Raw genomic sequence first — 22,568 nt, forward strand, 5'->3', positions numbered from 1 at the left:
GCATTTTGTAGAATTTAATAACTTTGAAGTCAATTATTAATTGTCTCCCTCCCCAATGAATGGGAACCCCCGAATCCCCGAACCCCCGGACCAACCCTTGTTCAATAATATTCCTTCAATTGGTTAATTTTACGCAAGATTACAAAAGAAAACAATAAAAAGAGGATCATTACGGAATATTATCATATAAATTGAAAACCGTAAGACTAGGGAAAACTGTGGAGCTAGTATGTTTTGTTTTAAATTATATGATTTACACTTTTTTTTTTCAGCTTCACGCTCTATCCCGCATGTAGCAGGGAAGGCAGAGGAAGCAGTTTTTATTATTTTAATCACGTCAATAAACACGTGGTCCGTACCTGTTGTCAAGTAATTCAAAATTATTAGCTATATATGTTTTTTGTTATCAGCTACTTAAAATAGATTTAGACCTAGACATAATTATCTTTATATATTTAAATCACATCCTGATGCTTAGATTGCCTTTATCTAAATGATAATGTTATTCTAATAACTATTACAATTATACTATTTTCATATCCACTACAATATAGAAGTATTAAATGTGGCCTTTTTAATGTATTTCAGTTTTAAAACTGCTATGGGCCTGAGCCGCATTTGAGAATGATCTTTTTTTAACTTTACACTGCATATAACAACATAGGCAGAGGGAATCAAGGAACCAAGTTTCAAGGCACTCCGTTACCATTAAAATACTTTCATTCCCCATTTCTGAGACCAGTCGTGGCGCTGTTACTCTAAACGCAAAACGCGGCGTAGAGATCCGCCACTCAACATGCAATACCTCCAGAATTCAGCAGAAAGTGGAAACGGGTAATGATATAATCATTACCTAAGTATGAGTTCTGTAAATATAAAAAATATATTTAAAAAAAATGTAAAACCTACACAACTCTACAGATCCAGGAATCCATATATAGGTGTACGGTATGATTTGTGACCGCGTCGTGACGTCTGATTTCACTCACGCGTCACCTTGTCAGGGGCGCGGTAATTTATTACGCTCATATCGTCCGGGGCATTATGGGGCAGTTATATTTGAAGTGTATTAACTTTAGAGATGAGTTGAAATAAGTGTCAACTTTAAACTGATTTTTTTTATGTTATCTTTTCAAACTCTATAAATTATTTACAATATAGATGATTTTGATTAGTCAATAAGTAAATAGAATTGTAGATTACATTATAATTGAATATTCCGAATAGTAGTTATATTATACACATTTTTTATGTCCATAGTCCCGCACATCCAGGATAGGCTAAGGGAACCTGGGGAAGGAAATGTTATGACTCTCCGCTGAACTTTAGGTTCCCCACTTTCTGCAAAATTTTTGAGGCATTGCGTGTTCAATGGCGTAACTTTAACACCGCGTTTTGCTTGAGCGAGAAAATGAAAATATTAAATATTTCATACCCCAGAATGAAAAATAGAAATTGAACGCACAACTATCGCATTTAGGCCTTTGCCAATTTAATTGATTATTTATTGCACTCTTTACAAGGATAGGCAAATAGGCAGAGAGAATGTTAAGGCACTTCGTTCTCCGGTTGCTGCCTATTGTAGAGACATAATGAAACAATATGTTGGATGGTGGTACTCAACGCCGCGTTTTATCCAACCGGAGAAACGTTATCATTTCGTTAATCGGCACATATTTCAAGCTCCACCACGATGACAATAATAATATTTGTGAAGCTGATAATTATTAAAAAAGCCCATCGTCATTCACAAATAGCTGGTGAACTATTTTGGTATACTTAACGATATTCTGAAATTCCTTCAGATTTAAACCCCGTGGGTGTTGTTTGCTACATTTTCGTTCTAAATCACTTTAGTTAATTGCTTAAACATACTTTCCTTGGAAATTCTTGTCGTCTCAGTGATTTATAACTTTTGACTTCGTTAATGTGCTGAAAGTAATGTGACTGAGATATAATTAATTATGGTAATGAATGAAAATAGTTAGTTTTGTTAAGTTTTTTAATTATTCTTACTATGTTTTTTTTTTTATTTTCTGAAATGTGTTATGCATACATTTTTGAATATTTCACAAACAAACTATCGTAAACTTTTTACAAAAGCTATATAGTTCAAATCTTATTTTACAAAAAAACCTTAATAATTTCATTAAAAATTAGGGGACTTTAACACTCGGTTGCTTCACTCGCAAAACTCCACTAGTTTCGCTCAATTTAATGATAAAAATAACTTTTTGGACACAGATAAATCTTCTGTGCTACTTCTTTATTTTATTCTTGATTTTTTCTTCAAGTTGGAAAATAAAACAACTTACAAGACTGTTTTATATTATAAAAAAGTAAGAAAGCCTGAAAATTATTTCCTTAGTAATTTTATTTTAATAAAATTAAAAACATTGCACTTATAACTAAAATTAAGGACACATAAATCTTGTTAGAAGCACTGGAATAGTACCCCAAACTCCTTGTAGCTCTATCCATTTCGACCAGGCATGCCATTATTTCTTCGTTATTAGGTATAATTTGCTCTGGAGGTAAAAGGAAACCATATTCGCCGACGTCTCTAAGCTCAAATAGGTAGACTATCGGAACTTCAGCGAATCCTTTTACCCAATCGAAGCTTGAACCTGATACAGCGTCTAAAATGTTTTAAAATTTTATATACAAACTAAACATTTTTTGTATATTATTTTAAATGTATTTCTTTTGTTTGCATTTTATTTAATTTTACGGAGACCAGTCGTGGCGAAGTGGCTCAAGCGTAACACAGATTGTGGGTTCAATTCCCAATCGAGGACGAATAATATTTTCATTTCCTCTCTCGCTGATTTCCACCATCCAACACAAAACGCCGTCATAATTCGGTGTAAAGTCAAACGGAAGTGTCTTAATGGGAACGGAGTGGGAACTAGGTTCCCAAGTTCCTTCTGCCTACCCTGCTATGTGCGGGATACAACGCGAAGCTAAAAGAAAAAATAAATAAATAACTTACACAATATATCAGCTGACGTTCCCACTTGGTAGACGGTTCCGTGCTTCTCAGTTAACTTCTCCGCGCCACGGATTGCTATCTCGAACTGTTTGTATATAAGAAAAATTATTAAGTCACTCCGTTTTCCACTTTACGCTTAATCTGTGACACAGACGCCAAATATTGACATGAGTGGTCATTGAACCAGGATTCAGGAACCAAGGATTCAGTCAGAAGTAGTTAAAAAAACAACTTACCAGATCACCATAATTTGGTGCACTAAGTACATCTGCACCAGACACGTGACTGTATGGCACCAACGTCATTTGTGAGTACGAATGAAAGGCAAAGTAATACACTAAATGACCACTTTGTTTCAATCTTAGGACATGGTTGGATATAGCTTGAGTTTCAGGCTCTGATGCAGCGTGTGGTCCAGCGAATGTATCAAAACAAGGATTTGAAGCAGCACCCACCGCTAAACAAGTAAATACACTAAATTTTGGCATATAATAAATTTCTACAGGATCGAGGCTAGTCGTGGCGCAAGGCCACAAGTGTGTCAATGTAAACGCGACGGACTCAATGTCTCCAGAATTCGTCGGAACAAAGTGTTTTAACACTAGGTTCTCTCTGCCTATCCTGCTGTGTGCCTAAAATAGCGTGAAGCTTGAATGATTTATATATAGTAAGCAATTAAAGTAAATCTTAAGGGGACGACCTAAATTTTAAATAAATTGATGAACTACCTCAAATATATACTGTTTATAAAAATTACTTACTTCTCCACATGTAGTCAAAATTTCTATTCAGATCAACACCATGACTCCTCTCAGCTCCAAAGAAACAGCTAGTGTTGTAAGCAAGATTGCGATTCTTTCTCCACATACGATTCTGGGATACATTAAGAATATTAAATTCTAGTTTTCTAATATATTGAGTTATTATTATGAGTTAGAAGGAGCCTAGTGTTAAGACGCCATTCCATCCAGGCATTGCGTGTTGAGTAACTGAACTCAACGGAAAAATTAAATATTAATTCTGTGTTTTGGAATCGATTGTTGAATTAGATCCCACAACCTGTCGCTAGTAAAGTCACACTTTGTGACCCTGTGACTCACCTCAAAGTTGGAGTCTCGATTACCCACATTCCACTCAATTTTTAAGACATTGTATCTGTGGTAATAAAAGTTATGAATAAAAAATATCTACCTACCTCAGAAAATGTAAATTCATAACCATCAGGATTTACAACTGGAAAAATGTGCCAAACAAAATTTTCAGCCATTCGTCTCGTTTTGTTGTCATTGCTTGTTAAAAATTCCTTGATTACCCAGGTAACAGTGGCTGGTGAAATCCATTCTCTGGCATGAATACCACCTTCTAACATACCAAAAAGTGGTGTAGACCCCCTATTCTCAGGTTTAAAATCTATAACAACTCCTTTGATGTCTCGCCCTTCATTGGATTTTCCAATAGTGATAGTAGTGACTACGTCAGGGTACAATTTTGGAAGCTCATCAAGCCATGCGTGAATTTCATCTAAATTGTGAAACTGATTCCAATTAAGCGAACCAAGACTGCTACTTCTTGAAACGTCTGCAGGTCGCAATTGGGAATGTATTAATCTAAAAAAATGTTACTGATTACAATCTTACAACTTAATACCGCGTTTAATGTTATTGCCAGAGCAAGAAATTAAAAATAATTAATTTGCTCGAGTGGCAACGAACCCACATCCATCGCATTTGCAGTCAAATGCCGTACTACTGCGCCACAATGCTGTCGACAATTTTATTAGAAATATTCTTTTAAAAACTATATTTCATAGAAATTAACAAAAACGTTAAAACATGTTCTTTTAAGGAAACTCTTTTATATGACTGTCTTTTATGACAATAACTTATAAAAATGTCTAGTCCGTCATCTTAGTAGTTTGCAATGTTTGATTTCAAAACAATATCATTTAGTTCAATACATCGTCAACCAAGCTAAGCATGGATACACCAATTTTTATCCATATTTACTGATAGTCCGATTAATGTTACTTTTCCTAGTAAATCTCACAAAAATCATAAATATATTTTAAAATTCGATATCAAATAGTTGTTAAAGAAAGGGCATACTTACTCCTGGACATTAGTAATGCTTACTACTGGTACCATTGAAACACTTCTCAGATATTCAATAAATTCACTTTCCTTACTAGGTGGCACCATTATTCTAACATCTTGACCCATATTAACTTTATCTGTCCAAAAATCATAATGAGGATCTTTATGCAGATTATTTAGAATCTTTACTTCTCTCTCCGTTTCTGGACTAACCTTGTACACTTTGTAGTTATCATAGCTTTCGTAAGCTTCACATTTTGACAATGTTATCAAAATTAAAGCAAATAAATTTAAAATCATTATTAATTTGTTAATTTTCTACTAGAAGCCTAACATAAAAATGAAATCATATTCCTGTAGTGTAATGTAAATTTTAATTATCTTATCGTAATTAAAGCGTCTTAAGAAATATCACAATATTATCTAAGATATTTAGTTAATATGCAGTGGATTCGCTACATAATTTTTGTATTGATTTTGAATCGTTTAAGCTACGTAAAGTCATAGAAAATATATGATTTTACTAAGATGTCGCCCTGTCTAAATATACATTTACTTCTTCTTCTTCTTCTTCTTAATGTGCCTCTCCAACTAGTGAAGGTTGGCAGTCAACTTCGCATACTTAGTCCTGTCCTTGGCCAAATGAATCAAATCTACGGCGGTTTTAATTCCAGTCCATTCCTTCATGTTCCGTAGCGATGACTTTCTTCATACATTTACTGTCATAACATTAAATAATAATATATATTTCATTTATAAGTACGAACAGTAAGACAAAAATTGATGTTGATGATTTATTGGTTGTCTTTACTATAGCAACAGAATTTGGTGTATAATCGTTTATTTTTCGTATGATAACAGGTACAGACAATAGATTAAGCTTTCGATAAAAAATGACAATGACGATAATGAAAGATTGAAGTATTTTGTAAGGAATTTTATTGTACAACTAATAAAAATAAGGCACTAACAAATAATGATATCAAAGATCCATAAATTGAAAATGATCCAGAATTATAGTAACCCAGCTCTTTGGTAGCTATGTCCATTTCGACTAAGCACGCCATCATTTCTTCATTGTTTGGAATTATGTCTTCTGGGGGCAAAAGGAAACCGTAGTTGCCTACATCACGAAGTTCAAATAAATATACAACTGGTACTTCAACTACCCCTTTCACCCAATCGAAACTGGAACCAGATACAGCGTCTGAAATTTTAATCAATTTTAATAATTAATAACAATAATAATCAACTTAAATCTTCTTTTAAATATAAATGACATTCTGTCTTAAAATATAATAAATGGTAATTAATATTTTTGAAATAAAAAATAGATTTATTTTAATTCTGTAAATTTTTACACATTTTACGTACATAATATGTCAGCAGAAGTTCCGACTTGGTATGGAGTGCCGTGAACAGCAGTCAATTTTTCTGCTCCACGAATTGCAATTTCATACTGAAAATAAAACATATTTTTAAAAATTGCAACAACGTTTAAATTTTTATCAGGGATTCTAATGTATTTTTTAAAATTTTAAATAAATATAAATTACTATAGCCTGTTAATTTTATTTCAATAATGTTTTCATATTTATCACGTAGCTAATGCATATGATCATAGATTATGAATAATCCTTAGAGACTCGTGGATATCAATTAATTAGTTATTAACCTTGATAAATATTTACTTTAGCTTCACGCTGTATCCCGCACATAGCACAGGATAGGCAGACGGAACCTGTTAACCTAGTGTTAAGACACGTTATAGTACTACGGTACTTGGGAACCTAGTGTTAAGTTCTCCATAAACTTTTTTAATGAATTCATCATCGTGCTTCCCTCGTTACTAGAGTAAGGAAATGAAAATATTTAGGAACTCATTCCCCCAGGTCAGAATCAAAACCACAATCGTCACGTTTTCTACGTGACGATAGTGGGTTCGATTCGGTGCACTGCTTTACTATTTTGTGTCATAAATTTTACATCTTTCTTAATTGTGTCTTTTTATTATAATTTGATTTTATTATAAATAATAAGAAACTCACGAGATCTCCATAGTTTGGAACTTCTAGAACAGTCTCATTGTATACATGACTGTAAGGTACGAGTGTCATCTGGGAATACGAATGGAAAGCAAAATAATATATTAGTCTTCCTGCACGGTTTAAGCTGATGACATGATTGGAAATGGCTATAGTTTCAAGTTCAGATCCTCCATGAGGCCCAGCGAAAGTATTTGTACAAGAATCGCTCGAAGCGCCCACAGCTGCAATACAGAAATGTAGTTCATTAGAGAAATTATTATTAAAAATATTAAAAAATATTCAAATAGATGTATTAATAACATGTATGAAAAAACTTTTAAATGAACTCTTACTCATCCAGAGATAGTCAAAATTTCTATTAAGATCGATGCCATTGCTTAGATCATTTGAGGTACTGCTAACACATTCTTTATAATATGCAGGATTACGATTTTTTCTCCACATACGATTCTGTAAGCGTAATATTATTTATTTAAAATATGTAATAATATATACAGATAAATGAACAAATGTTTATAACCTATTTAGTAAACTATTTTTAAACTTACGTGCGAAAATGTATAAGCGTATCCATCAGGATTAATTACGGGGAAGATGTGCCAAATGAAATTCTCTGCCATATGTCTTGTGTCACTGTTATTACTTGACAAAAATTCCTTAATAATCCAAGTGACCGTAGCTGGCGAAATCCACTCTCTAGCATGAATACCACCTTCAATCATTCCGATCAAAGGGCTAGATCCTCTATTTCCAGCTTTGAAATCGATAATAACGCCCTTAATATCTCGTCCTTCTAAAGATTTTCCAATTGTAATAGGTGTAACGACACCGGGATATAAATTTTGAAGCTCATCAAGCCAAGCATGGATTTCTTCTATTGTGTGATACTGATTCCAACTAAATGAACCAAGATTGTTGCTTCTTGCAACATTTGCAGGCCTCATTTGTGCACGAATTAATCTAAAATATATTTTTGCATCATTATTGTATAGTTAATTGTTAAAGATGTTTCAAAAATTATATTAAATAAATAAATAACTCACTCTTGTACGTTGGATATGCCTAAAACGGGCTCCATTCCTGCGCTTTTTACATAATTGACAAATACATCATCTTGATCAGGTGATACCATAACTCTTACGTCTTCTCCAACTTTAGTAACGTCTGTCCAAAATTCATATAACTGCTCACGAAGAACTTCAATTTTCTGTACGTGTTCATCGTTTTGTGGTATTACTTTATATACTTTAAAATTTTCATAACTCACATAAGCTTCACTTGCTGTAGATGCTATTATAGCTACTAGAGCTAATTTTAAAATCATTTTCAGTTACTGTTTTTCACGTGCAGTTTTAGTATGCAAAAGTAATTTAATAAGTACTACAGTCGATATAGTTATGCTTTATCTAATCAGAACACAATTTGGGCAAGTGATTATATGTTTATCTAAGGAGTCTGGTAATTGATAATTCCGATAATATATTACTGTGTTCGTTGTATGTTTATCTTAGAAAATAAGTAGCTGTGATACTTTTAATTCACAAATGATATTAACAACTTTTAATCATGCAGAATAAATACGTTCATAAATCGTAACGGCTGAGTGCTTCAATGTAAATAGCAAATTATTACGTTCTGAGCTTAGACGTAGACACTAATAGCAAGAATAGCCACCACCTTAAGATCAGTGTCAGAGAGCTATGGAGAGGACTTGAAATAAAACAATCCAAAATAAGGAGGTTGGGTACAAAACTAAAATCATGGCACGTAAGCAATCAATAATTTTTGTCAAATAAATATATTCTGGTTCTAAAAAATAAAAATATAATATTTTAGTTTACTTCACAAGTAATATAAATAAGGCACTAAGAAATAATGATAACAGCGATGTATAAGCTGAGGACGCTCCAGAGTAATAATACCCTAATTCATTAGTAGCTTTATCCATTTCTATTAGGCACGCCATTATTTCTTCATTATTTTTTACGATATCTTCTGGTGGCACAAGAAAACCATACTCGCCGACGTCGCGAAGCTCAAAAAGATATACTATTGGAACTTCAGCAACTCCTTTTACCCAATCAAAGCTCGAACCCGAGACAGCATCTAAAATTTATTGTGTGACATATTATTTAATGTCTATAAAAATTTATTAACTCTGAAGTAAATTAATAATTCTTTTAAGAATATAGCCTATATAAAACATTTTTTAATAAACTTGTTATTATTAGTAATTTTATTCTTACCAAAAAATAAAAAGAAAATTTTACGTACACAGTATATCAGCGGATGTTCCCACTTGGTAATGCGTGCCGTGAACCTCAGTCAGTTTTTCAGCTCCGCGAATAGCAATTTCATACTGAAAAAAAAAGTTATTGCTTCACGTTGTATCCTTCACATAGCAGAGTAGGTAAAGGAAAACCTCGTATTAAGACAATCCGTTCCCATTAAGACACTTCCGTTACTCACTATCTGCCGGTTCTCGACGCGTTGCGTATTGAGTGGCAGAACTCAACGCCACGCTTTGCGTCATTACCAGAGCGGGGAAATAAGTTATTCCCCCGAAATATGTTATTCTGCATACCCTGCTATGTGCGGGATACAGTGTGAAGCTGGTTTATTTTGTTTAATATAACGCGATCGACCGACCAATGGTTATCTATGGGTAGAGGGCCTCTGTACCTATCCATTTCACTTCCATGTGTGTCATTCTCAGTGGTTCAGAAGATATTGCAGAATTTGTATTTTACGGAAGAAATCGGATTCTTGAAGAAAATTAGCAAATACAGCCCGATTGTTGAGTCTGCTCTCGTGATTTTTTAGGCCAATGGCAGTAACGTCTGACTGTAAAAGCTATGTTTGTGAGTTTAAAACTGAGCTAAGTGTATAAACTATTTTCATTTTTCCGCCTTGGCATGCTAGAGAATATAAAACTCACTACAAATTAATTGTTAAGCTCGATATATGTATAACTAATAACCTCGTCTGTTTTGCTTTAGTAGCGATAAGATATTTGGTTGTCCCTGATATCTAATAAGAAAACTTTGAAATTATTGAAGAATAGATTATCTTAATGCTATCTTATCAATACATCCGACTTAATTAGAAAGAAGCGTGAAAATAAAAATATATTTTGTAAGAAAAACTTACAAGATCTCCGTAGTTTGGAACTTCTAGGACGCCCTCATTATATACATGGCTGTAAGGTACAAGTGTCATCTGGGAATAAGAATGGAAGGCAAAGTAATATATTAATTTTCCTGCACGGTTTAAGCTGATGACATGATTGGAAATGGCTATTGTTTCAAGTTCAGATCCTCCATGAGGTCCAGCATAAGTTTCTGCACAAGAATTGTTGGACGCACCCACAGCTAAGACAAAAAAAAACTATATTTTAAAATTTTTACGTTTTTGTAAGTGAGTACTAAATCCCCTCATATTCATTTTTATAAAATAAATGATTGTTGCCCTGCATAAAACTATTCATTTGGAATAAAAATATTTAAATAGTAGAATTAAAGCCTTTGAAAGCCTAATGTTCATCGTGATAAATAAAATTGATAACTTCAATCTCAAAACACATCTTATAGATATTTTACGACGTGCGACTAGTGCCGTGCCAAAGGTCGCTTGAATAGTATGGTACTATTTAGTAACAAAACAGACTTACTCATCCAGAGATAGTCGAAATTTCTATTGAGGTCGATCCCGTTGCTTAAATCGTTTGATACACCGGTACACACCTTGTTATATGTAGGATTGCGGTTTTTTCTCCACATACGATTCTGTAATAGTTCATTTACGTTAAAGAATGAAATGCGAAAATCAATAAAAACAAAGATTTTTTAAATAAAGTTACCAAGTTAAACAACAATAAATATACAAATTTCTAAACTTACATTACTGAATGTGTAAGCGTATCCATCTGGATTAATTACAGGGAAAATGTGCCAAACGAAAGTCTCTGCCATGTGCCTCGTATCGCTGTTATTACTTGACAAAAACTCTTTAATAACCCAAGTGACGGTAGCTGGTGAAATCCATTCTCTAGCATGAATACCTCCTTCAATCATCCCAATCAATGGATTAGATCCTCTATTTCCAGCTTTGAAGTCGATAACAACACCTTTAATAGCTCTTCCTTCGAAAGATTGCCCAATGGTAATAGTTGTAACAACTCCGGGATACAAATTTGGAAGTTCATCAAGCCACGCGTGGATATCTTCTAAATTGTGATATTGATTCCAACTAAATGAACCAAGATTATTGCTTCTTTCTACATTTGCTGGTCGCATTTGCGCACGAATTAATCTAAAATAATTATAAAATAAGTGTCCTGATATTTACAACACAAATATTTTGAAATTTATTGAAAATTTCTTTTTCTTACAATAAACAATAAATAAATAACTCACTCTTGCACGTTGGATATACCCAGAACGGGTTCCATTCCTGCGCTTTTTATATATTTGACGAATTCGTCATTTTTTTCAGGCGACACCATTATCCTTACGTCTTCACCCTTTTTAGTGATATCTGTCCAAAATTCATAGAACTGCTCACGAAGCACTTCTATTTTCTGCACGTGTTCATCATTTTGTGGTATTACTTTATAAACTTTAAAATTTTCATAACTTACATAAGCTTCACTTCTTATAATTGCTATAAAAGCTAAAATAGCTAATTTTAAAATCATTTTCGTCTACTATTTTAGACGTACAATTTTATTCTACACAATATGAATAATAAAAGGTACCTCTGTAATTATACTTATGCTTAATCTAATCTTAATATTATTTAGGTATGTATTACGATTGTTGATTTATCAGTCTGTATAATAGAACTACACGATTTATTTAATATTTTTATATTCGTAAATTATTTATGTGATTACGAATGCGAGAGTTACGCAATTAGTTCAAAATTATACTATCAACTTCACGCTGTATCCCGCACACAGCAGAGTAGTGCTGCAGTAGTCCTCCTGCAGTAGTCTCCTCCGAATTCTGGAGGCATTGCGTGTTAAATGGCGGAACCCGACGTCGCGCTTTTGCCTTAACATCAGAGCGAAGAAATAGAAATTATACTATAACTAGCGGATCCGGACGCGGCTACGCCTGCTTCAACTATAAGAATATTTATTAAATATATTCATGAAATTATTTTCAATTTTCAATACAATTAGTAAGAAAATATAAGCTTAAATAATCAAAAAGAATAATAAGTAGAGGCATATTATTAGTAAAAAATATCTGAGTTATTGAAATGAACCAACAAAAGGATTAAAAGTAACTAAAGAATAGGAATTCTTCTTAATATTAGAAAATGATGTCGTAGATGTCGACTCTATGAAATAACTAAACATTTCTCTATATTAAATAGGATAATTTTAGCGGGCAATATCAAATATTAAGAAGAGAACCAAAATGTAGTTTAAATTAATTATAAACAGGAAATAATTACATAAAAATTAACAATAGTTCGAAAATGTATGAAAATTTATAAAAATCGTCAACGTCATCTGCCCGTTCGCGTCGGTCATACTCATACTATGCCGCCCGCTAGGTGGCTAGGTCATTTGGAATCAGTGACATCTCCTTAATTATTTATTAGAATGTTATACAGTAAACTATAATTTGAATCTAGATAAAATGCTAAAAGTGACTATTATATTTATTTTCATAAGGATGAATATCAAAATGACGCGGTAACGAACGCGGTCGCGTAGCGACGACGGTTGTTATTAACATGGCAGAATAAATTGCATGTCAAATTAGAAAGTATTTTAATTTATTAGTATATATGTGAAATGTAATGTTATATAGCCTACAGCAATTCTGAAGAATGTAGCTTTCATACAAAACAAAAACAAAGTAAATCTGACCAGTAGATCCAGAGATCTTAGCGTTCAAACAAACAAACAAACAAACAAACAAACAAACTCTTCCGCTTTATTATTATTATTATTTATAGATACATATATTTATATATGTACATATTATACTACAACATATTTTTATATATGCAACATTTAAAGCTGAATTTTATGACACAATAAATAAATAATATATTCAATTCAACCCATTATTTATATTATTTCACAATAATACATATTATTTTTTAGGTTACTCTGTGCTATGATGGCGGTTCTGTTCTCGCAACTTAGGTCTCTGATATATTAATATGTGCCATAAAGATTAAGCCATATTTGATAATAAATATCGATATAAGTAATTGAAATACAAAACATCGAACAGAAAAAGGGGAACGCAATTATATTTCATTCTTTTAAATCAAGTACATGTATTTAAATTGCGATTAGTTTGCGGGTATGTGCACTCATTTTGTATGAAATGAACTACAATAATAAGTTTCTAATGAATGTTATCTGTATTATATTACGTTAATGCAAATTTCTATTTTTCGAATTACTTCCTTTATTTTCACTACAAATTGCTCATGATTTTTGTATGACATTTTACTTTTCGATATTTTTCTTATTGAATTGTGAATTCGATTGTCACTCGAGGAAATATCCTATCCTATATCTTATAAAACAAAGTCGCTTTTCGTGTCTGTCTGTTGTTTCTAACTCTTCTTCTTCTAAACCACCCAACAGATTTTTATGCGGTTTTCACCATTAGGTCGAGTATTTTTCGTAGAAGGTTTATATATAGTTTATTATTTGTACATTCTTATGTAAATTAACATAAATACGATAAATGTGTATAAAGTCCTACCCGTTGAGACACTTTCGCGCATGCGCTGCTTTATTGGTAAGTACTACATGGAAATAATGTACTGGAGTATTATGCGTCTTAATAAGATCTACAAAAAAGTCCGCAACAGCATATTCATATCTTTTAAGAATAACGTGTAGTGATCATATTTCTGTCTAAAAATAATAATTTATATATATTTTTTATTGTGAGCGATATTTTTCCATAATGGTATTAATCCTTATCCTTTAAAATACTTTATTAAATTTCTACGTTAAAGATAAAATTTGCTTTTTACACTATTTCGAAATTGCGAATAGTTTTACAGAAAAACGCATTTAATTGTTGACACATCCCGCCGTTGACACATCAGCTGTATGTTACTCAAGTTTCACTTATCCCTTATTCTCAGCATATAAATAAGTACATTAGTTACGTTGGCCATTTAATGTAGACCGAAACTGTCTTTTACTGTTTTTCATTTTAATAAATACTTTAGAAGTTGTTACAATATCAAAAAATCCTTGCTGCGAAACGGCTCGCCACTCGCCATGTGTCCGCCGCGCCCGCCTGCCTTACATGCATCGGTGGTTCAGTGGTAGAATGCTCGCCTGCCACGAGGGCGACCCGGGTTCGATTCCCGGCTGATGCATTCTATTTAATTTTCCTCACAGGCGCCCACGTAGTGGTTGCTTTTCATCAGGGACAGAATACCCTCTTCAGCATTAACCACAAGCTCGAAAAAAAAAACCCACCTGTCTACAGCAACGAAGATTTAGATACGTTTGCACGTATTGGATAATTGGAGTTGAATGTATTATTTCAGGGCGATATATTTAGTTTCATATTTTTTTTGTACAAACGTACATTATATGAATAATCCAGTAGTTAAAGCGGGCGAAGCCGCAATGGGGTCGCTAGTTTAATATATTTTATATTTCCTAAAAGAAATTATATATTTTTCTAAACTATAATATTCAAGTAACAAGTATCCTTATATAATGCTTATTAAAATAAGAAAAATAAAGCAAAGTTTTAAAAAATCTTCAATTTAATGCAGCAGCATTTAGAAGCAATTGAAGAATTAGAAACAAAGAAAGATGAATTAGAAAGTGCAGCCATCGTCCAGAAATTTAATAAATAATAAATATTAATAAAGAACAGAATAGAAGAACTAAAGATGTATACAATGACGTCGATCCAGAATAATAGCCCAATTCTCTTGTAGCACGGTCTGTTTCAATCAAACATGCCATCATCTCCTCATTATTTGGTATAATTTGGTCAGCAGGCAATAGGCATCCATACTCGCCAACGTCCCGAAGTTCAAATAAATAAACAATTGGTACATCCACGATTCCTTTTACCCAGTCGAAACTTGATCCTGAGACTTCATCTGAAACATAATTTTGACATTTAATAAATATTTTATATAGTGGGTACCATAAGCCAAAACCAATAAACTTAAAATTAAAAACATAAAATACTGAAACATAATGTTATGTAGATTAGTTACTCTAATTAGAATGACTAAATTAAAATAGAACGATATCTTCGTTTTTACAGGGTGGGTGAATATTTTAAGTTATAATTAGATCAATCGTTTATTAAATTCTTCGTTATTTACTAAACGATTGGTAAATCACATATTATAATTAATGGTTTCTTTGCGCTCTGAGTACAGTCAAAATCATGAAAGATAAAATTGAAATACAATAGGAAGGGTTTAGCGATAATATTTCTATTATAACCTCATAATCTAGTACAAGCTAGAAGTACATTAACTTATAAACATAATGAAGCTCATACATAAAAAAATGTTGAATGAAATTTAGAGTTTGAATTTTATCCCGAGTGAACACTTGGTATCCATATAGATCTCCCATTCTTTGGTCGGTGAAGTAGAGAATGATGAATTAATTAACTTAAAATTTGCCAGCTTGAAATGGTTTGTGAAAAATACACGTTGTCCGTTACCAGCTTTTAATCATGACAGCAAAATCTTAATTGTCTAGTCTTAATTAATTAATTGTTAAGTCTTAATGACAGGAAACGCTTTTGTTTCGACATTGATGATGTATGCACATATTTTATTTTAATCAGTTCAATATTTACATCAGTACGAGCATTTGTGGTATATGGATCGAATTTGCGGCCTCTTTACAATGAATAAAATATTTTTTCTGTATACATAAATAATGCTTTTTTTTTAACTATGCAAAACGCTTTCGAAATATCGGCAAATATTTAAAGCTAGAACTTAGCTAGTATATGAATATTATATCTTAATATATACAATTGAAATAAAAATCTTGAATATTTCATTTCCTCGAGTGGAAATCGAACTGTGAGTTCCTACCTAACCTATCAAGGTTTATAGTCACACGCCTGCACAGCAAGTGGCCTCGGGATTTCTCTTATACTTACATAATAAGTCAGGAGATGTTCCAACTAGAAATGCCGTGCCGTGAACTTGAGTTAGTTTCTCCGCTCCTCGTATTGCTATTTCATACTGAAAGTAACAAAATTATTTAGTAAATTTTTATCGATATTTTATTAAGTGTCAAAAGCATGTGTAATTAATATTTATTTATTCTTTAATATTAATAATAATATTGTAAAACTTACAAGATCTCCAAAATTCGAAACTTGCAGTACATCTGTCCCAGATAAATGACTGTAGGGTATGAGAGTCATTTGAGAATATGAGTGGAAAGAAAAATAGTACACCATATTCCCACTATTCTTCACATTGAGAACATAATTTGATATAGCTCTTGTTTCAGGTTCCGATGCAGCGTGAGGTCCCGCAAAGTTTTGGGAACATGGATCTAAGGAAGCTCCAGTTGCTGAAATAGGTAATAAAAGTTTAGGATAAATATTTTTGCGGTCGAAATTTTGTATTTTAATGCCAATCGTTTCAGGAACACAAAATCTGACTGAAACCGCGACAGGCTGTGGGTTCGATTCCCACTCGAGGAAATCAAATGTTTTATATTTAAAATTCCTTGCAACAGTTACAAGGCAAATCGCGTCCTTATGTTCCGCCAATCAAAACGCGTTGTCTTCAGAATTGGACGAAAAATTGGGACCGGAAGTATTTTAATGGGAACAGAGTGTCTTAACATTAGGTGCCTAAGTTCCTTATGCCTTACCTTGCTACGTGCGGAATACAGCATGAAGTTAAAAAAAATGTAAATTCATTAAAGAGAGATTTGTAATACATCGTTACTTTTACTTAATTTCAATGTAATGACGAATCACATTTCGAATTGATAGCTAATTCTGATGTGAGTAACTTATTAGTTACTAAATGCTTGTCAATATATAAACTTATGTTATTACTGAACTAAGAACAATTATAGGTGCTTAGTTTTTTTAAGAGCTCAACAAAATGCAGGATATGTATAAAAGAGTAATTATATCAGAATATACTTACTCATCCATAAAAAATCAAAATTTCTGTTTAAATCGATTCCGTTACTCCAATCGTTTCCTGCTGTACAGTTAGTGGTGTATAAAGTGTTACGGTTTTTTCTCCAAAGACGATTCTGTAATATAAACAATAAATCGGTCAGATTCAAAGTGCAAAGTGTGAGCCAGATTCGCCTACAAAGGCTTGTACGTCAACTAATTTTGCGGTCAATACGGTAATATGCACTTATTTTATATGAATTGAGCTACAATTAGTATTATTTTTGAAATAATTTTCTTGTTATAGGCCCACGGTAAGTAACGTTTTGTAAAAGAAAAAGTTAAAAAACTAAAAGTTTTGATTACGCTGTAAAATGCATCAAAAATAATTTGTAAATCTTTCTAGCTTTTGTCTATTTTAATTTTTGAACCATAGATCTGAGTCCATATTCAGATGATACCTTCACGCGATCTCATTAAGGGTTCCGTTTCTTCCTTTTGAGGTACGGAAACATGAACGTAAAAGGGGAAGATGATAGCTGTACTTAGTCGTATATATGTATTTCATTTCTTTATTATTTTAATCAATATATATAACATTAAATAGGATTGAGATAAATGATAAAATTATGAGTAATCCCTTTTTGTTACATTACAATGTTATAATATAATTTGCTTATCATCAAATTCAAGGAAAATACCTTGTTATAACTCCTATGTAATGATCTAGTAAAATTTTTATCACAAGTAAGACCATACATTAAGTCGAATATAACATTATTTTATTTAATAACGTGGAGTTTGATAATATTTATAAATATAATGTTTCAAAACTTACTGTAGAAAAAGTGTATGCATAGCCATCAGGATTAACAATCGGGAAAATGTGCCAAGTAAATGCTTCTGCCATATGCCTAACTTCTAGATCATTACTGGATAAAAATTCCTTTATAATCCAAGTTACTGTAGCTGGTGAGATCCATTCTGCACCATGAATACCGCCTTCTATCATAGCTACTAGGGGATTGGAACCCCTATTTCCTGATCTAAAATCTATTATAACACCTTTAATTTCTCTTCCCTCATTTGACCTTCCTATAGTGAGCGTAGTGACAATCCTTCGAATTCCGAAAATCCGTATCCTGGAGATACAAATCTTGAAGTTCATCAAGCCAAGAATGAATTGCTTCTAAATTATGATACTGACTCCAATTTAAAGAACCAAATTGAGTATTTCTAGTAATGTTTGCAGGAGTTACTTGCGCTTGAATTAAACTGAAAAAATATAAAGTAGCCTTAATATTGAGAAAATATGTATATTTTTGTATTGTATTATTGTTATATTTGTTGTTTTGTTGTTAAAATTAATAATCATAATACTTACTCTTGTACATTTGATATACCCAAAACTAGTTCTATACCAACACTAGACATATATTCTCTAAATTCTTCATCTTGACTTGGAGGGACCATTATCCTAACATATTTTCCAATATCAATTCTATCAGTCCAAAAATCATATTCTTTATTTAAGTCATTTAAGATTTGCACATGTTCTTCTATTTTTGGTAAAACTTTGTACACTTTGAAATTATCATACCTTATATTACATTCTACTATAGTGGTTGTTATCAATATTAATAAACTTAAATTAAAAATCATTTTACCAAAGTCAGTAACTTTCCCACGTTCAACTATGAAATCTAAAAGTAAAATGATGATGACAATTCATATATTTCTCTATTTATCTTCTCTAAACGTAATTACTTATAGCACTATCTAAAGTAACAAAGGTATAATATTGATAATGCTGATGTTGTGTAATCTGCTGGAATAAAATAAAATGAAAAGCTAATTTCTTAGCGCTAAAGCTTTTTCTGTACACCTATTTTCTTTTGAACATGATATCGAGTAAATTTAAATTAAATAATTTATAAAAATAAAAATATTCAGATCCTTGTTTAGAAATTTAATTAATAATAAGTATGACTGAAATACATAAAAAAGTAATTATAGAAGTAGACAATGATGTAGCTCCTGAATAATAGCCCAATTCTCTTGTAGCACGATCTGTTTCAATTAAACAAGCCATGATCTCCGCATTATTTGGTATGATTTGTTCAGCAGGCAATAGACATCCATACTCGCCAACATCTCGAAGCTCAAATAAGTAAACAATTGGCACATTTACTAGTCCCTTTACCCAGTCGAAGCTCGTACCTGACATTTCATCTAAAATATCAGTTTTCCAAATATATTCTGTGTTTTATTATTATAGGATTTTTTAATAAGCCATAATATACATATTAAAAGTAACTACTTATCTATTTGAGGCCCAATTCTAAACTTTAATACTAACATAATAAATCTGGTGACGTTCCGACTTGATAGACCGTTCCATGTACCTCCGTTAGTTTCTCCGCTCCTCTGATTGCTATCTCAAACTAAAACATAAATAAAAGTGAGAAAAAAAAATCTGTGTAAAATGCAATAATCTTTTTCACATAATTTTATCTTTAAATTTTATTCTGTTTGTTTTTGGAAAATAAGAAGCCATATACTATTAAAAAGGATTTACAAGATCTCCAAAATTTGAAACTTGTAGCACATCTGTTCCAGTTATATGACTGTGTGGTATAAGAGTCATTTGAGAATAAGAATGCACTGCAAAATAGTAAATCATATTTCCACTGCTCTTCAAATTGAGGACATAATTTGATATCGCTCTTGTCTCAGGTTCTGAAGCAGGATGAGGTCCTGCAAAATTCTGCGAACATGGATCTAAAGATGCACCAGTTTCTGAAATATCATAGATATCATGTGTGAATGAAAGGCTTTGATTGTGTAGACAATAAAAAAATGATATTAAAACTACTACTACTTCATACAGGAGGCGACTTTTGACCTCATGGCCTCGTATTAAACTAAAGAATTCAGAAAGTCCATATGTATCATGTAAAATTTTCTGGATCTCCCCTATTAAATTAAAATTCTCACCTTAATTAAAGGTGAAAATCTTAATGCTATCAAGAGTCTTTCTAGGTTTAACTATAGATTATAAGCTCCAATGGAGTTTATATTTCACTTTTTGCAAAACATTTACTTACTCATCCATAAAAAATCAAAATTTCTGTTTAAGTCAACACCGTTACTCCAGTCATTTCCTGCTTCACAATTAGTAGTATGTAAAGTATTTCGATTTTTTCTCCAAAGGCGGTTCTATAATATGAATTAAAATTATTGTTCATTTAGTTTTTAAAACATAATTTATTGCATCAAAGCACAATTTAAAACAAAAACACATATTGAACAACTTGTTTAATAAGGATGTTGAAAATGAGAAACTTACTGTTGAAAAAGTGTACGCGTAGCCATCAGGATTTATAATCGGGAAAATGTGCCAAACGAATGCCTCTGCCATATGTCTGATATCAGTGTCATTACTAGAAAGAAATTCCTTTATAATCCAAGTTACTGTAGCTGGTGAAATCCATTCGGCACTATGAATACCACCTTCTATCATAGCTACTAGGGGATTGGAACCTCTATTTCCAGATCTAAAATCTATTATGACACCTTTAATTTCTCTTCCCTCATTCGATCTTCCTATGGTAAGGGTAGTGACAATTCCAGGATACAAATCTTGAAGTTCATCAAGCCAAGCTTGAATTTGTTGTAAATTATGATACTGATTCCAATTTAAAGAACCAAATTGAGTATTTCTTGTAACGTTTCCATGTGCGTTTTGTGTGTCAATTAAGCTAAAACACGACATGTTCAATTTTATTATGTAAATTTATCAATTTTATATAAATTATCAATTATCATTAGTATATTTAGTATATTGCCGAATTAGCATAATTTAAATATGTTTAACTTAATGTTGATATATTATATTAAGTTTATATCAATTAGATCAAACAGTTCTGTTTTGTTAAGTGAACGCCGCGTATGCGTATTTAATTATTTTAAAATAATTTAATTATAATGTAAGAAAAACTATATTGAATAATTATAAAAAAAACTTATATATAATACTCAAAACTTAAACATAAAAACTAAGTTGTACTCACTCTTGCACGTTTGATATACTCAAAATTGGTTTAATACCAAGGTCAGAGATATATTTTTTAAATTCTTCTTCTTTACTTGGTGGAACCATTATCCTAGCTTCTTTTCCAATGTCAATCCTCGCAGACCAGAAGTCATATTCTTTATTTAACTCACTTAATATATGCGCATGTTCTTTTGTGTGTGGCAAAACTTTGTAAACTTTAAAATTATCATAACTGACATAACATTCTACTATAGAAACTATTATTAATATTATCAGACTTAAATTAAAAAGCATTTTAGCAAAATCATTCATTTTTCACGTGCAACTATGAAATGTTAAATTGTAATGATGATGACAATCCATATATTTCTCTATTTATCTTCTATGGATTTAATTAATTATAGCTTTATCTTCTGTAATAAATTTATTATATTGATAATGTATATATATATATATACATGGCCTGGCCTATTTCGATATTCTTCTTGCTTTAGTTAATATCTTATTATACTTATAATCTATACTTATAATATAATCTTAGAATATAATATAACTTTTTATAAGTTTTCATAAAAATTAATGATTGTTATGTATAAGAGACTACAACCACCTAAACGCAATATTTATCTAAATGTAATAAACAAATGTAAATCTCTAGGCGTAATTGTGTTAATTTTGACCTAGTCATGGATGTCAAAGACTGGGTCAAAATAACTAAGATTCATTTTATGTTTCTTCTAACTTCTTTGATGAGTGATCGGCAATACGGCCAAGAATACAGATTGGTGTGGCAGAATCGCTTCATTATCGTACTCACTGTCCTGATTGGGTCAGAACAATAGGCACGAGATCAACATCAATACAGACTGACAACTGACAAGTTTCGGTTGATATCCGAAGTATAGAATAATTTAATTTACCCCGCTGTACATACAGCAGGGTAGGTAGGAACCTAGTGTTAAGACACTCCGTTTTCTATTAGTAAAAAAAATATAAATGCTATTTATATTTAAGTGATTTATAAAAAATAAATAAATACAATGAATACAATGTATTCACAAGCAGATATTTTACTTTCAAAAACAGAGGTTTCTTTGTAATTATCTACAGACATTATATGTGTGTGGATTTAAAAAAATATATATGTCTCCTTACCTACTTTATGTTATAAAATATTTTACAATTTATTGGCACAAAAATAAAAAAAAGCAAAGAATCATATAAAAATGACTAATTGGAAATTCA

General features: G+C 31.7%; 5 protein-coding genes across 5 annotated transcripts; all 5 read right to left on the reverse strand.

Moving 5' to 3' along the window:
* Positions 1–2,355: 2,355 nt before the first annotated feature.
* LOC146536999 (zinc carboxypeptidase-like) lies at positions 2,356–5,435 on the reverse strand. The gene is made up of 6 exons (XM_085189392.1): positions 5,102–5,435; positions 4,188–4,599; positions 3,754–3,865; positions 3,229–3,449; positions 2,993–3,077; positions 2,356–2,639 (listed from the first exon to the last, which is right to left on the reverse strand). The coding sequence occupies exons 1-6, from the start codon at positions 5,383–5,385 to the stop codon at positions 2,374–2,376; spliced, it is 1,380 nt and encodes a 459-aa protein (XP_085045518.1). The 5' UTR covers positions 5,386–5,435; the 3' UTR covers positions 2,356–2,373.
* Positions 5,436–6,007: 572 nt separating this feature from the next.
* LOC146537000 (zinc carboxypeptidase-like) lies at positions 6,008–8,666 on the reverse strand. Its single transcript, XM_085189390.1, has 6 exons — positions 8,177–8,666; positions 7,682–8,093; positions 7,466–7,583; positions 7,134–7,354; positions 6,460–6,544; positions 6,008–6,292 (listed from the first exon to the last, which is right to left on the reverse strand). Exons 1-6 carry the CDS (start codon positions 8,455–8,457, stop codon positions 6,024–6,026), a joined length of 1,386 nt encoding a protein of 461 aa, XP_085045516.1. The 5' UTR covers positions 8,458–8,666; the 3' UTR covers positions 6,008–6,023.
* Positions 8,667–8,865: 199 nt separating this feature from the next.
* On the reverse strand, positions 8,866–11,877 carry LOC146537001 (zinc carboxypeptidase-like). The gene is made up of 6 exons (XM_085189391.1): positions 11,549–11,877; positions 11,033–11,444; positions 10,804–10,918; positions 10,284–10,504; positions 9,408–9,492; positions 8,866–9,239 (listed from the first exon to the last, which is right to left on the reverse strand). Exons 1-6 carry the CDS (start codon positions 11,827–11,829, stop codon positions 8,971–8,973), a joined length of 1,383 nt encoding a protein of 460 aa, XP_085045517.1. The 5' UTR covers positions 11,830–11,877; the 3' UTR covers positions 8,866–8,970.
* A 3,099-nt stretch (positions 11,878–14,976) lies between these two features.
* Positions 14,977–18,836, reverse strand: LOC146537002 (zinc carboxypeptidase-like). The gene is made up of 7 exons (XM_085189336.1): positions 18,651–18,836; positions 18,419–18,541; positions 18,105–18,384; positions 17,292–17,403; positions 16,481–16,701; positions 16,280–16,364; positions 14,977–15,248 (listed from the first exon to the last, which is right to left on the reverse strand). Exons 1-7 carry the CDS (start codon positions 18,737–18,739, stop codon positions 14,986–14,988), a joined length of 1,173 nt encoding a protein of 390 aa, XP_085045462.1. The 5' UTR covers positions 18,740–18,836; the 3' UTR covers positions 14,977–14,985.
* Positions 18,837–19,220: 384 nt separating this feature from the next.
* Positions 19,221–21,631, reverse strand: LOC146537003 (zinc carboxypeptidase-like). Its single transcript, XM_085189335.1, has 6 exons — positions 21,340–21,631; positions 20,616–21,027; positions 20,374–20,485; positions 19,845–20,065; positions 19,626–19,710; positions 19,221–19,498 (listed from the first exon to the last, which is right to left on the reverse strand). The coding sequence occupies exons 1-6, from the start codon at positions 21,615–21,617 to the stop codon at positions 19,236–19,238; spliced, it is 1,371 nt and encodes a 456-aa protein (XP_085045461.1). The 5' UTR covers positions 21,618–21,631; the 3' UTR covers positions 19,221–19,235.
* Positions 21,632–22,568: the final 937 nt, after the last annotated feature.

The sequence above is a fragment of the Heliconius melpomene genome, chromosome 8 (assembly GCF_056956725.1).
Source record: "Heliconius melpomene rosina isolate 202511_hmr_F chromosome 8, ASM5695672v1, whole genome shotgun sequence".
Lineage (NCBI taxonomy): Eukaryota > Metazoa > Arthropoda > Insecta > Lepidoptera > Nymphalidae > Heliconius > Heliconius melpomene.

Coding starts and splice junctions, on each gene's coding strand:
- LOC146537003 (XM_085189335.1), bottom strand. CDS start 21,617: ATGCTTTTTAATTTAAGTCTGATAATATTAATAATAGTTTCTATAGTA. Junction 20,066..20,373: donor TTTTGATTTTTTATGGATGA/GTAAGTAAATGT, acceptor ATGATATTTCAG/AAACTGGTGCATCTTTAGAT. Junction 19,499..19,625: donor AACGTCACCAGATTTATTAT/GTTAGTATTAAA, acceptor CTGATATTTTAG/ATGAAATGTCAGGTACGAGC.
- LOC146537002 (XM_085189336.1), bottom strand. CDS start 18,739: ATGGTCCCTCCAAGTCAAGATGAAGAATTTAGAGAATATATGTCTAGT. Junction 18,542..18,650: donor GGTATATCAAATGTACAAGA/GTAAGTATTATG, acceptor ATATTTTTTCAG/TTTAATTCAAGCGCAAGTAA. Junction 15,249..16,279: donor AACATCTCCTGACTTATTAT/GTAAGTATAAGA, acceptor ATTATGTTTCAG/ATGAAGTCTCAGGATCAAGT.
- LOC146536999 (XM_085189392.1), bottom strand. CDS start 5,385: ATGATTTTAAATTTATTTGCTTTAATTTTGATAACATTGTCAAAATGT. Junction 4,600..5,101: donor AGCATTACTAATGTCCAGGA/GTAAGTATGCCC, acceptor ACATTTTTTTAG/ATTAATACATTCCCAATTGC. Junction 2,640..2,992: donor AACGTCAGCTGATATATTGT/GTAAGTTATTTA, acceptor AAAACATTTTAG/ACGCTGTATCAGGTTCAAGC.
- LOC146537000 (XM_085189390.1), bottom strand. CDS start 8,457: ATGATTTTAAAATTAGCTCTAGTAGCTATAATAGCATCTACAGCAAGT. Junction 7,355..7,465: donor TTTTGACTATCTCTGGATGA/GTAAGAGTTCAT, acceptor TCTGTATTGCAG/CTGTGGGCGCTTCGAGCGAT. Junction 6,545..7,133: donor TTCCAAACTATGGAGATCTC/GTGAGTTTCTTA, acceptor TTTTATTTTCAG/TATGAAATTGCAATTCGTGG.
- LOC146537001 (XM_085189391.1), bottom strand. CDS start 11,829: ATGATTTTAAAATTAGCTATTTTAGCTTTTATAGCAATTATAAGAAGT. Junction 11,445..11,548: donor GGTATATCCAACGTGCAAGA/GTGAGTTATTTA, acceptor TAATTATTTTAG/ATTAATTCGTGCGCAAATGC. Junction 10,505..10,803: donor TTTCGACTATCTCTGGATGA/GTAAGTCTGTTT, acceptor TTTTTGTCTTAG/CTGTGGGTGCGTCCAACAAT.